This window comes from Natrix helvetica (genome assembly GCF_964273705.1).
Source record: "Natrix helvetica genome assembly, chromosome: 6".
Taxonomy (NCBI): domain Eukaryota; kingdom Metazoa; phylum Chordata; class Lepidosauria; order Squamata; family Natricidae; genus Natrix; species Natrix helvetica.
In genome coordinates this window covers 37,193,107-37,206,048 of record NC_138553.1, presented here as the reverse complement: position 1 = coordinate 37,206,048, position 12,942 = coordinate 37,193,107, and the positions used below count along the sequence as shown (strand labels likewise).

The 12,942-nt window shown below is 34.1% G+C and overlaps 1 protein-coding gene across 4 annotated transcripts in view; it reads right to left on the bottom strand.

Annotated features, from left to right (window-relative positions):
* The window catches only part of NR2C1 (nuclear receptor subfamily 2 group C member 1), a 34,337-nt gene that overhangs the window by 3,436 nt on the left and 17,959 nt on the right, over positions 1-12,942 (bottom strand). For 3 of the 4 annotated variants that reach the window (XM_081958570.1, XM_081958567.1, XM_081958568.1), the window contains 8 exons: positions 11,846-11,993; positions 11,668-11,758; positions 9,749-9,933; positions 7,263-7,428; positions 5,915-6,036; positions 5,099-5,238; positions 2,447-2,584; positions 1,136-1,241 (listed from right to left, as the gene is read on the bottom strand). In XM_081958570.1, the coding sequence (XP_081814696.1) occupies positions 1,136-1,241; positions 2,447-2,584; positions 5,099-5,238; positions 5,915-6,036; positions 7,263-7,428; positions 9,749-9,933; positions 11,668-11,758; positions 11,846-11,993 (1,096 nt within the window). The remainder of the gene's footprint in view (positions 1-1,135; positions 1,242-2,446; positions 2,585-5,098; positions 5,239-5,914; positions 6,037-7,262; positions 7,429-9,748; positions 9,934-11,667; positions 11,759-11,845; positions 11,994-12,942) is intronic. The other variant, XM_081958569.1, reaches the window with a different exon arrangement.

Genomic DNA, 12,942 nt, shown 5'->3' with positions numbered 1-12,942 from the left:
CGGAAGCTGCAGCTAATGCAGAATGCAGTAGCACACAATACTGGGAACTCCTAGGGCTGCACATATAACACCACTACTGGACTTGCTGCATTGGTTACCTGTTTACTTCGGGATCCAATTAAAGGTGTTGGCTTTTACTTTTAAAAACCTACATGGCGTGGGTCCAGGATATCTAAGGAGCTGTGTCTCCCAAATGGGACTAACCCGCCCCACTCATGGCAGTGGAAGAGGCTGAGGAATTCCAGCAGGCTGGTTCAAGAAGAGGCTTTTCCACTGTGGTTCCATCGCTGGGGAAGACTTTACTACTGGAGGTGAGAATGGCTCCCAGCCTTTTGGCCTTCAGGAAACCTTGGCTTTGCTAGTTGGCATAGGACCCCAAGAGGGACATTCACTAATGGAAGTGGTTGATGGGGTAAGAAGATTTCATCCAGGTCCCCTGTCTCTTAGTTCTGATTTTAGGATAGTTTTAAAATCATAATCTCTGTAGTTTTAATATTTTAATATTCTAATTATTTTTTTTTAACTTATGCAGCAGGACAGAGATTTAGATTTCCTTCAGGGCTTATTTACTAGGGAGGGAAATTAACCAGTCCAAATCTTAATTTTATAAGATTTTGTTATATTAATAGTAATTGATTAAAGGATATGCTACATTTTAAATCCTTATTTGTTGATAAAGTTTTTGTGTTATAGCAAAAAAAGTTCAATGTTCACAGTGTTCAGTGAACACAATTTTGCCTGGAATAGACAAAATTTTTACAAGTAGTACTAAATTTGAAATATTTACTTGTACAAAATGACTTACATATTCTTGATTTGTTTACACTTCAATGGCACCATATAGTTTTTATACTAATAAACATTTAAAATGTGTGTGCAACTCTGCAGGATTAATTTTTTACTAGATTTTATACAGCCTGTGACTTTACACCCTATTATTTTAAGGGGAAATCAAATATGAATTTAAATTTATATCTACTATTCATTTAATGTTATTCCTGCAAGAAAATGCAACAGGGTAAGACTAGCAATATCACCCCACAGTGAAGATAGAAAAAAAAAGCTTGAAGTTTCTCAAATTGTAAAAGAAGCATTTTAAAAACTGGAAATAGATATTTGTTCGGATTCTACACACCTGTAGGTATCATCCGGATATACTTTCATTACATAATCCTGGAATTCCATATATGCCTTTTCTTGAAATTTTTCAATCTGTACCACATTTTCTAAGCCTGGGTGATCTAAAACAAATTTACAGTTATATTTACTTGAAATAATACAGCTATAAGAAGGGTGCAACTAAACATATCTTATGACAAATATTTTGATTTTAAATTTGTTCATCACATATTGAGAATTAGGACTACAACATTTATAGTGACTTTGCTGGAATAATATTTTATTTGAACAGGTAGAGACATCAGAACTCAATAAAAATGATCAGAACTCGAAATCTATTGAAGTGAAAAATGCTTTATGATCCACATATGGGGAAGATCATAGTCCTTGTATGATAACAATTACATTACAATATTTGTAGATTCCTTCCAAGATCCATCCAGAGTAAAGGACAGCATTCTATTAACTTGAGCTTCCTAGGCAGTCATATAAATTTAAGTAAAATTTATTTAAAAATTTAGTTATTGAAATAAAATTAAATAAATCCCAAGCTCTTGTATCAGGTCATCAACATTTTGTGAGATTTTGACAATCTAGTCTCCAGAAGTTGTGAATGCTCCAACACTGGAAGTTTTAAAGAAGAGATTGGAAAACCATTTTTCTGAAATGGTACAGACCTAGGATTTCCGGCCTGAGCAGGTGGTTGGATTAGAAGACCTCCAAGGTCTTTTCATTCCATTCCATTCTTCTATTCCTATTATGAAATTTTGTAAGATATTTTTTTGTGAACTGCCAATTCCAGTTGACTCCAAAAACATGTTACTGAGACATACATATTGTCAGGTTCCTCAAATTGCTCCACTTCAGCATTATATCCATGTAAGAACTCAGCATCAATCTTGGACCACATTCACAGCTCAGATACTGATTTAAAGTTGATTGAGACATCTATATATTTTTGTTAATTATTAGATACATTTGATAAGATGAAATATGAACAAAAATTGATGGTGTCAGTCAATATATTTATAGAAAGGTTAACTATGGCACAAGTTATTTCCCCCAAGAAGAGAATGTTTCTACCCAAAATATATTCAAATATGTCTGGATCAGATGTATTTGAAATTAGTGTAATCTCAAGTAAAACAGCTAAGGACAATCATTTTTATTGCTTTAACAAAGATAATTTTTCAACATAAGAATCTTGGATGCTTAGATAAATTTAGTTAAAGCAGCCATGCGTAAGAATTTATATATGAGAAGGCAGCTTTTCTATGGGCCATATTTTCACACAGACAGAAAAGGACAAATTCATCTGTTTACATACCAGGACTGAAGAGCACGATTGCTTTCAAATAAGCATATTCATAACCATCAAGACAAAGCTTCACCATGCTGTTGCAGAATTCCTGAAGTTTGAAGATATGCTCCATCACTAGTTTTCCTCTATCTGCTGACAACTTATCTACATTAATACACAGCAATGTAAAGATTCTTACTAACTTAGAATTTTAAATTATTTTAAATGGAAATAAATTTAAATCCACATAACCTCTCACAATCTATGTAGCAATAATGTTTATTATTCTATCTGCAGAAATAATACATAACTGACATATATAACAGGAGAATTATAATTATTTCTACATTTACTCTTTTTCTTTCAATTGCCATCTTTTATTCATCTCCTTTTTACATGAATTCAAGTATCTCTAAATAATGACACGTCCTTATGTTTTTTCTACTATTTTATTCGGCAAAAAAAAAAAAAAATTCTACCAGCCTGTCCAGAGGAAAATAGTAAAAAATAGCTTTTAAAAGATGCTGTCAAGCCCAACTAAAAGATTAGTGATTCACTGCCCTTTTATTAGTCAGCTAATGGTGACTATTTCCTATTTCCTTTTATTTTTATAACAAAATAGTGCCATTTCTATTTTACTGAAAATGGGTGAAAGCAGCCTTCTTTTTTGGGGCATGAATGCACTCCCCCACAGGGAGAAAGCAGAACTATTTAACTCATGTTTTGCATCTGTCTTTACACAAAGGGATAAAACAGTCCAACCTATCAAAAGCAGCACCACAAAATTAGGAACACAAATTGAAATAGGGAAGAAAATGGTAAGTGAGCACCTGTCTACCCTAGATGAGTTCAAATCACCAGGACCGGATGGATTACACCCCAGAGTTCTGAAGGAACTAGCAGACGAGATCTCAGAACCACTGAATTATATCTTTCAGAGATCCTGGAACACCGGGGAACTACCAGAGGACTGGAAAAGAGCTGATGTGGTTCCCATCTTCAAAAAAGGGAAAAAATTAGATCCAGGAAACTACAGACCTATCAGCCTAACCTCAATACCAGGAAAGATTCTGGAAAAAATAATCAAGCAACGAATTTGCGAACACCTAGAAGCAAACAAAGTAATAGCCAAAAGCCAACATGGATTTGTCAAAAACAGATCATGCCAGACTAATCTTATTGCATTCTTTGATAATGTGACAAAATTAGTGGACCAGAGGAATGCCGTTGATATAGTTTACTTGGACTTCAGTAAGGCTTTTGATAAGGTAGACCATAACCTACTACTAGATAAAGTAGAAGAATGTGGGTTAGACAGCATCACCACCAGATGGATTGGTAACTGGCTGACCAACCGCACTCAACGTGTAGTTCTCAATGGAACTGCATCTACATGGAGGGAAGTATGCAGTGGAGTACCCCAAGGCTCTGTTTTAGGCCCAGTACTCTTCAACATCTTCATCAATGATTTGGATGAGGGAATAAATGGGGAACTCATCAAATTTGCAGATGATACCAAGCTGGCAGGAATAGCCAACACTCCAGAAGATAGGCTTAAGATACAGAAGGATCTTGACAAACTTGAACATTGGGCACTATCTAATAAAATGAAATTCAATGGTGAAAAGAGTAAGGTTCTACATTTAGGCAACAAAAACGGAATGCACAGGTACAGTATAGGTGATACCATACTCAGTAGTAGTAACTGTGAAAGGGATCTTGGAGTCCTAGTGGACAACCATTTAAATATGAGCCAGCAGTGTGCAGCAGCTGCCAAAAAAGCCAACACAGTTCTAGGCTGCATCAACAGAGGGATAGAATCAAGATCACGTGAAGTGTTAATACCACTTTATAATGCCTTGGTAAGGCCACACTTGGAATACTGCATTCAGTTCTGGTCGCCACGATGTAAAAAAGATGTGGAGACTCTAGAAAGAGTGCAGAGAAGAGCAACAAAGATGATTAGGGGACTGGAGACTAAAACATATGAAGAACGGTTGCAGGAACTGGGTATGTTTAGCTTAAGAGAAAGAAGGACTAGGGGAGACATGATAGCATTATTCCAATATCTCAGAGGTTGCCACAAAGAAGAGGGAGTCAAACTATTCTCCAAAGCACCTGAGGGTAGAACAAGAAGCAATGGGTGGAAACTAATCAAGGAGAGAAGCAATTTAGAACTGAGGAGGAATTTCCTGACAGTGAGAACAATTAATCAGTGGAACAGCTTGCCTCCAGAAGTTGTGAATGCCCCAACACTGGAAGTCTTTAAGAAGATGTTGGATAGCTATTTGTCTGAAACGGTATAGGGTTTCCTGCCTAGGCAGGGGGTTGGACTAGAAGACCTCCAAGGTCCCTTCCAACTCTACTATTGTATTGTATTGTATTGTATTGTATTGTATTGTATTGTAAATACACATCAATTCAGCATTATTTATATTACCAGAGTACATAAAACTTGACTCACTGCTATTAAAGATGAAGTTTGAAAACTGAACAGATTAAAATGGAAGAAAGAAAAAGAAGGAAATGCAAAAAGAAGGAAATGCAAAACATGCAAAAAACAAATATAAGAAATACAATTAGATGCAAATAGGCCTTAAGATTTCAATAGCAAAACAAATAACACGCGTTACTGAGATCACCCATATCTATGTATCACCCTGGTAAGAATATATTTACCTTGTTGCAAACTATTGTGAAGATGATTAACAAATGCAGTTAAGATTGTTGCTACATTCATTACTTGTGAACACTGTGCCAGGCCAAGTGTAAAAAGTTCATTCCAGCAGGCTTTTACTAATGATATGTTATTTTCCTGCCTATTTAAAAATAAACAAAAAACAGAATTATTTAATAAAAATATCTGCTTCAATTCAACATGTGCATAGTTATGTTATTCAGTCTTTCTTATTAATATAAGTAATATAAATCTGTGTTGTAAAAGCAAGCTCAATTGGAAAAAAATCCTGCTCTTACTTTTTATTTCTAAATTTCAGTTAAACAAACTATGGTACTATGGCTTTTTTTCTCATGTAAGGCATAAGAGCAAAAATTACTAGTGAGCATCAAGGATTTTATTTGGTCCCGCAACCGCAAGTGCATCCTCATTGTCTGCTAACCATTATCAATAGGATGTAATTATGAAAGTTGTGTAAAATAAGCAAAGTATTTAGAATATTCTGGCCATAAAAGTTCACTCTGTCAAGAAAAGTTGAAGGAGAGGTTGGAACTATTGGAAAAAATGCTTAGGATGACTTTAAGCAATGTCACTTATGCTTACGCTCATCCCAGAAAAAGGTAGGATTTGCATAAAATGTTTGGCCAACTATAAATCTTTGGCTTGACCAGCTAAAAACTATAGATTTTTAATTATGCACCATATCAACAATATTAATGTGGTTATGTTAGAATTATCCAAGCTAAATATTTTGATATATACCAAGAGAAATATTGCTTAGAGACTTGATTATCTAATTCAATTTTTTCAGTACTTACCCTAAAGCTTGAAAGGAAGGAATAGAACGGGCCCAGTGCATAGATAAGAAAAGCAATCTGGATGCCGATTCACAAATATAATGAACATTCAAATATTCAGGCATAGGTGAAGGCATGGTGAGCTGTCAGAAAATAATTTTAAAAATGAATGTCTGATAATTTGTATATTAACAAGAATAAACTGTTCATTTGTGTGTCTGTGCGTGTGTGTTTCAAAGCCCAGCAGAGTATCAACTATCAGAATTGGAACACTTTTTAATTAATACCAATATTCTCAATAATCTGTCTCAGAGAAATGAATTATTATAAAAAAATCATGTACATATTTAAATATAAATGTATTTCCTTCAATAAAACTATACTGATAATAAAGAATGGAACATTCAAAACAGTTTACAGAATAAACAATGTCCATGTAATCAGTTCCATTTCAATATCACTGTTAGCAAAGATAAAAATTTCTTTTTTGGCACAACAGATTTGGGGAGGGGGGGGGGTGTCCCAGCCGTCAGACCTTCTGGAAGGCTGCTAAGATATTTCGGCTTAACAGCCTAGGCTGTTAACACTAGGCTGAGATATTAGAAGAATCCCAAATTAAGTCACATAATAGTGGGAGGTAGGTATGTTTTATGTTAAAAAGGCCCAAAACTAGTATATTGTACAAAAACCTGAACTTTGTTTACTAACAAATATGTTGCACTGGTTTTGATATGTGAAATAATTTATTCTTTAGCAGCATATTATTAAAATGTATCATTAAACATGGTTGGAAAAATCAAAATAGCTACATCCTTTATAAATTACTTAAAACTGTTTTATTTATTTTCACATCTAGTAAAATTAGTCTACAGACCTCTCATGGTTGGTATTTAGGATCCATATCTATCAGAATTTCTATTGAACCATTCTATTATGTTCATTTACTGCAAAAGCATCAATTCTCCTTATTGCTAAATGTTTTCTGTTGGTAGTCCTTGTTTAGTGACTGACTTGTACAACAACTATTCAGTTACAGTAGTGATAAAAAGTAACTTTGTGACAAGTCTCCCATTTACGACCTTTGGAGGTCTGTAAAGCAAACAAAAGATGAAGATCACAAGCACAGTAACAGTTTTATTTAGCGACTGCTTAGCTTAATGACCAAGCCGCCGGTTCCACTTGTGACTTTTAAATGAGGAGCATCTGTATTGTTCAATTAAGCAGTTGTATATATTCTCTAGAGCTGTCAGCCACTCAAATTGAACCCAAATACATTCCTCAAATATTCAATGTTTATAAACTCAAACTTTAAAATAATCCCTACAGAAGTTAAATAGTAGAGTTATAAATAAATGCATATTTTAAGTACCCGGAAAGCTACATGAGCATCGGTAAGTAGTGGGCCTTCTATTTCAACAATATTCATGCTTGCTTCTTCTCCAGCTAGATGTGCACTTGCTTCCATACTTTCTGCAGAACTCGGACATGGTGTACTTTCTCCTGGGTTTAATGCTTTTGCAAGAGTATCAAATGCCCTATAGATAATACATTGGATATTAAGATTAATCAACTACAAAAGGCAAAAATATTTTTAAAAAATTATTGATCCAAAGAATACCAATTAAATTAAATTGTAAGAGGAAGAAAGAGAAATGAGATTCCAAATCCTGAATTTTGAAAACCAACCAGGAAGAACCTGAAATTGCAATTTACTTTTAGTACAAAGCACTGAGGCGTGAGCTACAAACACTAGTATCCTGTTAATTCATACAGTTCATTCTTAGTATCTGACATGCCTGGGATCTCAAAGCACACTCAATCAATATTAAAAAGAAAGCTGTTACATAATTTTGAGAATCAGCATATATTTAAGATACTCTAAGAAATTCTGGGTCGCACCTCAAGGAAATTAGTTATCAGAATCAAAGATCAAATTCAATCTGTGATACAAGGTTCTGTTTTTTTAAAATCTAGTTAAGTAGTTTCCTAATCCAGACATAAATTGAAACTATTGTTAATTAACCCACAAAATGATGATTCAAGGCACTCTACAAAGAATGCCAAAATAAAGGAGAAAGTGGGCATAATACCCATGCATATATCTCCTGCTCGAAAATCAAGTAGCCAGCATAACCAGAAGAGTTTTTGCACACCTCCAGTTGTGAATAGCTGCAATCTTTCCTGGTTTCCCTGTGCTGAGTTACTCAAGACCTAGTCATCTCTCATCTGGACTACTGCATATCCATGAGGCGAAATCCATTCAGAAGTTTCAGCTGGTGAGAAAATTCTTTGGGGCCCCATATTATATACTGTATTTTTCAGAGTATAAGACACACCCTTTTCCCTCAAAATAGAGGCTGAAAATCTGGGTGCGTCTTATACACTGAATACAGCATTTTTTGCCTCCTGAAACCCCACCCCCTTCACCAAAATGGCTGTGCATAGCTTTTAGGAGGCTTTCAGAGAGCTCCTGGGGACTGGGGAGGGCAGAAATGAGCGAAAAACAGGCCGATTTTTGCTCAATTTCCCCCCCCCCCCAGGAGCACTATAAGCCTCCTAAAGGCTATCTGTGCCCCTTTTTTGACAAAAAGGGGCCCATTTTTGCAAAAAATGGGCCATTTCTTGCTTGTTTTTAGCCCCCCACCCCCAGGAGCACTCTATAAGCCTCCTAAAGACTATTCATGCCCTTTGGGGGGGGGGGAGGGCCCATTTTTGCGAAAAACGGGCCATTTTTGGGAGGTTTGCAGAGTGCAAAAACTTTTTAATTTGCCTCTTCAAAACCTTGGTGCGTCTTATACTCCGGTGCATCTTATACTTCGAAAAATACGGTACTTCTGCTCTACAAATGTGACTGTCTACCAATCTGCTTCTGAGGGAAGATCAATGTGTTACGATCTTTAAAGCTCTTAATGGTGTAAGTCTAAGCTACCAGATGAACCTTAATGGCATAGGTCCAGGTTTACCTTCCTGTCCTACTCATGCCAGCAGGTCCTGTTGGTCAAAGAACTCTGGCTATCACTCTCCTATCCTTCCATAAGAGTCTGAAAAGCTGCCTTTGCCGGTTGGCCTGAGGATCCAACAGAGGAGTTCCATGCTTGAGGTGGATGCTTGATGGCAGATTCTACCTCCCCTCTTTGCTCTCTGCTCTTAACTCATCCATCTTTTTGTTATTACATTGATATATTCTTACTGTTTTTCTTTCTTTATTTTATTGTTTTATTATTTGTTTTGTTTACATTCTTTTCATTTCTTTCTTTTTACAGGTAGTCCTTGATTTACAACCACAATTGAGCAATTTTGTTGCTAAGTTTTATCACCTTTCTTGCTAACGCTTATAAGTGCATTACTGCAGTTGTTAAGTTAGTAACACAGTTGTTAAGTGAATCTGGTTTCCCTATTAACCTTGTTTGTTAGAAGGTTAGAAGGTTAGTTAGAAGTGACCCCAGGACACTGAAACCACCATAAGTATGAGTCAGTCATCATTTGTTTGAATTTGATCACATGACCATGGGGATGCTGCAATAGTGTGTGTGATAAATTACTTTTTCCAATGCTGTTTTAAGTTTGAACAGTCACTAAACAAATTGTTATACCTGTATTGTTGTAAGCCGGCTAAAATAGCCAGATAGGCAGCAAATAAATTTAATAAATAAATAAATAAATAAATAAATCTCACTAATAAAACACATGTATTTCAACTAAGTATCTCTGTGAAACTCTATTAAACACTTAGTTGACTGCTCCATGTTGCCTACTAAGATACAGTTGAACATTGAACATTATTTTTTTCATATTTCTTTAACATTCTGCATTTCCTATGTTATGACAGAACATTTGGATATAATTACTCCTTACCTTGTAACATCAGCACTTGCATGTTCATCTTGCTGAAGCTCTGATAATGATGTATCTCCATTGCTTAAATTTTCTATCATTGACAGATCATCACTATTTTGAGATATATCTTTGGACTTATTTAGATTTGCTAATGAAGTTACAACATTTGCTAAAGTACTTAAATCTCCTTGACATGTTTCAACCTAAAGAGTGGGAAAAAGTTACTGTCATTATTGATAGGGATTATTCCTGACACCATTCCTGACATATTATTGCAGAATATTAGTTGGTAATTTTATAAGGTATTTGATTAATACATAAAAATCACTGATACTAGTAAAATCATAACTAAAACTTATTGCTTAGCAATGTTTTTGACAGAGAGTTTTGTAGATACTAAGCTGGTTGAAATAGCTGCAATCTTTATGTTAATAACCACTGAAATATTAGGTGGTACACAACTAACAATGACTACCAATTCTTTTACTTGCAGAAACAAGAATCTCAATAAATCTTGCCCTTAGATATCCATTTAAGAGATTAGCATGATATTGCAATCTAGGAATTTAAACACAGTCTCTGTCATGTAATAAAAGAGAAGTCATTTGTGTTTTGAATATAAAAGGGGAATTCTTGCATATCCAAACCTCCTGTTTATGACAACTTTATTTGCAGGAAGTACTTTTGTCTTTAACTGAATGTATATTTAATCTTTTTGTGGTGACTAAAGATTCAATCAAACTATCCAAAGATTAGCATAAACACTGAGGTGATGATACAAGGTATCATTGAAGATAAGCATTGAAGAGTAGGCCAAAATAAAGTATTTTAAAACAATGTACAAAAGGGGCATTTTAACAGGAAAGGTACAAGCCTTTAAAAAAGGCACTCAGATGAATTCACTTTCTAATCACATTCACAAATGTTCAATTTAACTTTATGGACATTAGATTATTCAAAACTAAGTAGTTTGACACCTAGTGAATTTTACCATCTTTGGGTATAAGAAATTTTAAACAGACACTAAAGAATTTAAAATAATTATACAATTAGCAAAAAGCAAAAAAAATGGAAAGGATTTGGATTTAAGAAAGTTTTAAACAGATTGGGAGACCAAATTTTTGGGGGAATATTGGTTATTTTTGCTGTAAGAGTTGAAAAACAAGAATATAAGTAATATACTTATGGGAAACAACTCAAATGGATCTAAATCTGTATTAGGAATGAGACCTGATGAACATTGCAAATGGACATTACAGGGAATGACAACTGGACTGAGATATTGCTAAGTAAAACTTCAGAAAAGGTTCAGATTTTAGTTGATACATTTGTAGAAGATGAGGAAAAAAATGAAAATACTTTTACCTGACATTATAGAATTTGAAGGCATAGAAGACAACAAATTTGAGATCACCAATATGAGACTATAAAAGACAAATCAAAAAAGGTTCTGGACATGGAACAGTTGTGACAAGAAATTCTGGATGATGCATCTTTATTATTACAAAATAAAACATTGAAAACTCCTCTTGAATGCCAAAGATTGATGAAAGATCAAAATCTATGTTGCCATTGGAATGATTTAAAGGTTAAGATTATGAAGAACAAAAAAGAAGGAATATAAATTTGGATTATTTAATCGGGGAAAATTTAATTGTTTGATATTTATGGTAACTCCTAATGACTTTTTTCTGAACAAAGGCTGAAAAGATGGCAATTCCCTAATTGCATATAGATAAAAGTTAGACTAAGGGGAGAAGATATTTTTTTCGCCTTCATCTGCAGACGTATTTTCGCCTTCATCCACCAGATTTTTTTTTTTTTGTACTTTAGAATGCTATTACATTAGCTTATGGATTGTATGATAAAACTTGGAAGCTATTTCTTTAATATTATAATTGTATTATATTGTAAAGATCATTTATTTTATAGAATACCTTATCTGCAGTCATCAGTACTGCAGGTTCGTTCTTTAATCCAGACTGATGAATATTAACAAACATTCCAGACTCCAACATGCCTGTTGATCTGAAATGAAAGAACAAAAGCATTGCTTCATGGTTTTAGAAAGGTCTCAATGTCAAAGAGATTGAAACTAGATTAATGTTTATATACCTTGCTGTTTCGCTATCTGTTACAAAAGTGGGAGTTGCTGTAAGTGGGCTTCGCAAATCTTTTCGAATATAAATCTTTTCTGTAGAAGCTGCACAATTTGAAGATTTTTCTCGTGATGCTTCAACAGGTTTTCTTTCACACTGTACAGCTACAAAGAATGGTGGAATTATCAAAATCAATTCAATATTCAATCACATTTGGCTTTAGCTTCTAGAAACCAGTTTTGGATTTTTAGTTACTTGGTTTAGTTACTGATAGTTTAAATGTAATTGCTTCTTGTATTAAATCTAACCAATTTCTTTTGAAACAACCTCAGATATCATTGATGATTATCTTATGGTTTGAAGTTTGGTATACAGTATAGCATACCATCATTTCTTTCATATGTAAATTCTAGTAGAATTACTTAGTATCCATTTATATAAATGTATGAAGGTTTTCAAAATTTATATGATCATAAGATCAGAATTCATGCAGGGGAAACAGGAGGTTAGGAATAAGAAGATCATAACTTTATAGCAGTTTTCTAATCATTTTATTACTGAAACGTTTCCAGTGTTGTATTCATATCAACGCATAGTTATGCAAAACCTAAATAACCACATTTATTGTACAGTGCTACCAATTTATGTAACTGTATATTTTCATAAGAAAATATTAGTTTGCTAACATTTCTACAACAGTAATTTCCAATCTTATATTGTCTCTGGAATATTTGAAGATATTCATTCAACTAATTTGTCTCAAGTTTGTATTTATTTCTGGAAAAATAGTGAGCCCAAAGGGCTTAGCGAAGACTAATAATAGGTTTATTTATTGTATAATTGTGTCGGTTTGTACAGCAAGCTCAATCCTCTCATTTGGTTGTATGTTTTAAAGCAATTACAATATATTTCATATATTTGATAAACTTTCAAGGAAATAGCTACTTATTTTATTGAGAATCTCCAGAAAGCTCCTAAGGAATCTTGTGGTTTGTTCAAACAGAATTTGAAAGCGATTGATCTGAAAAAACTGATGCCACTGATCTGAGCTTCAGAGAAAGGTCTCTTTCAACCCAAGTAAACAAATGAGTTGTTTTCCATAGATGTCAATAT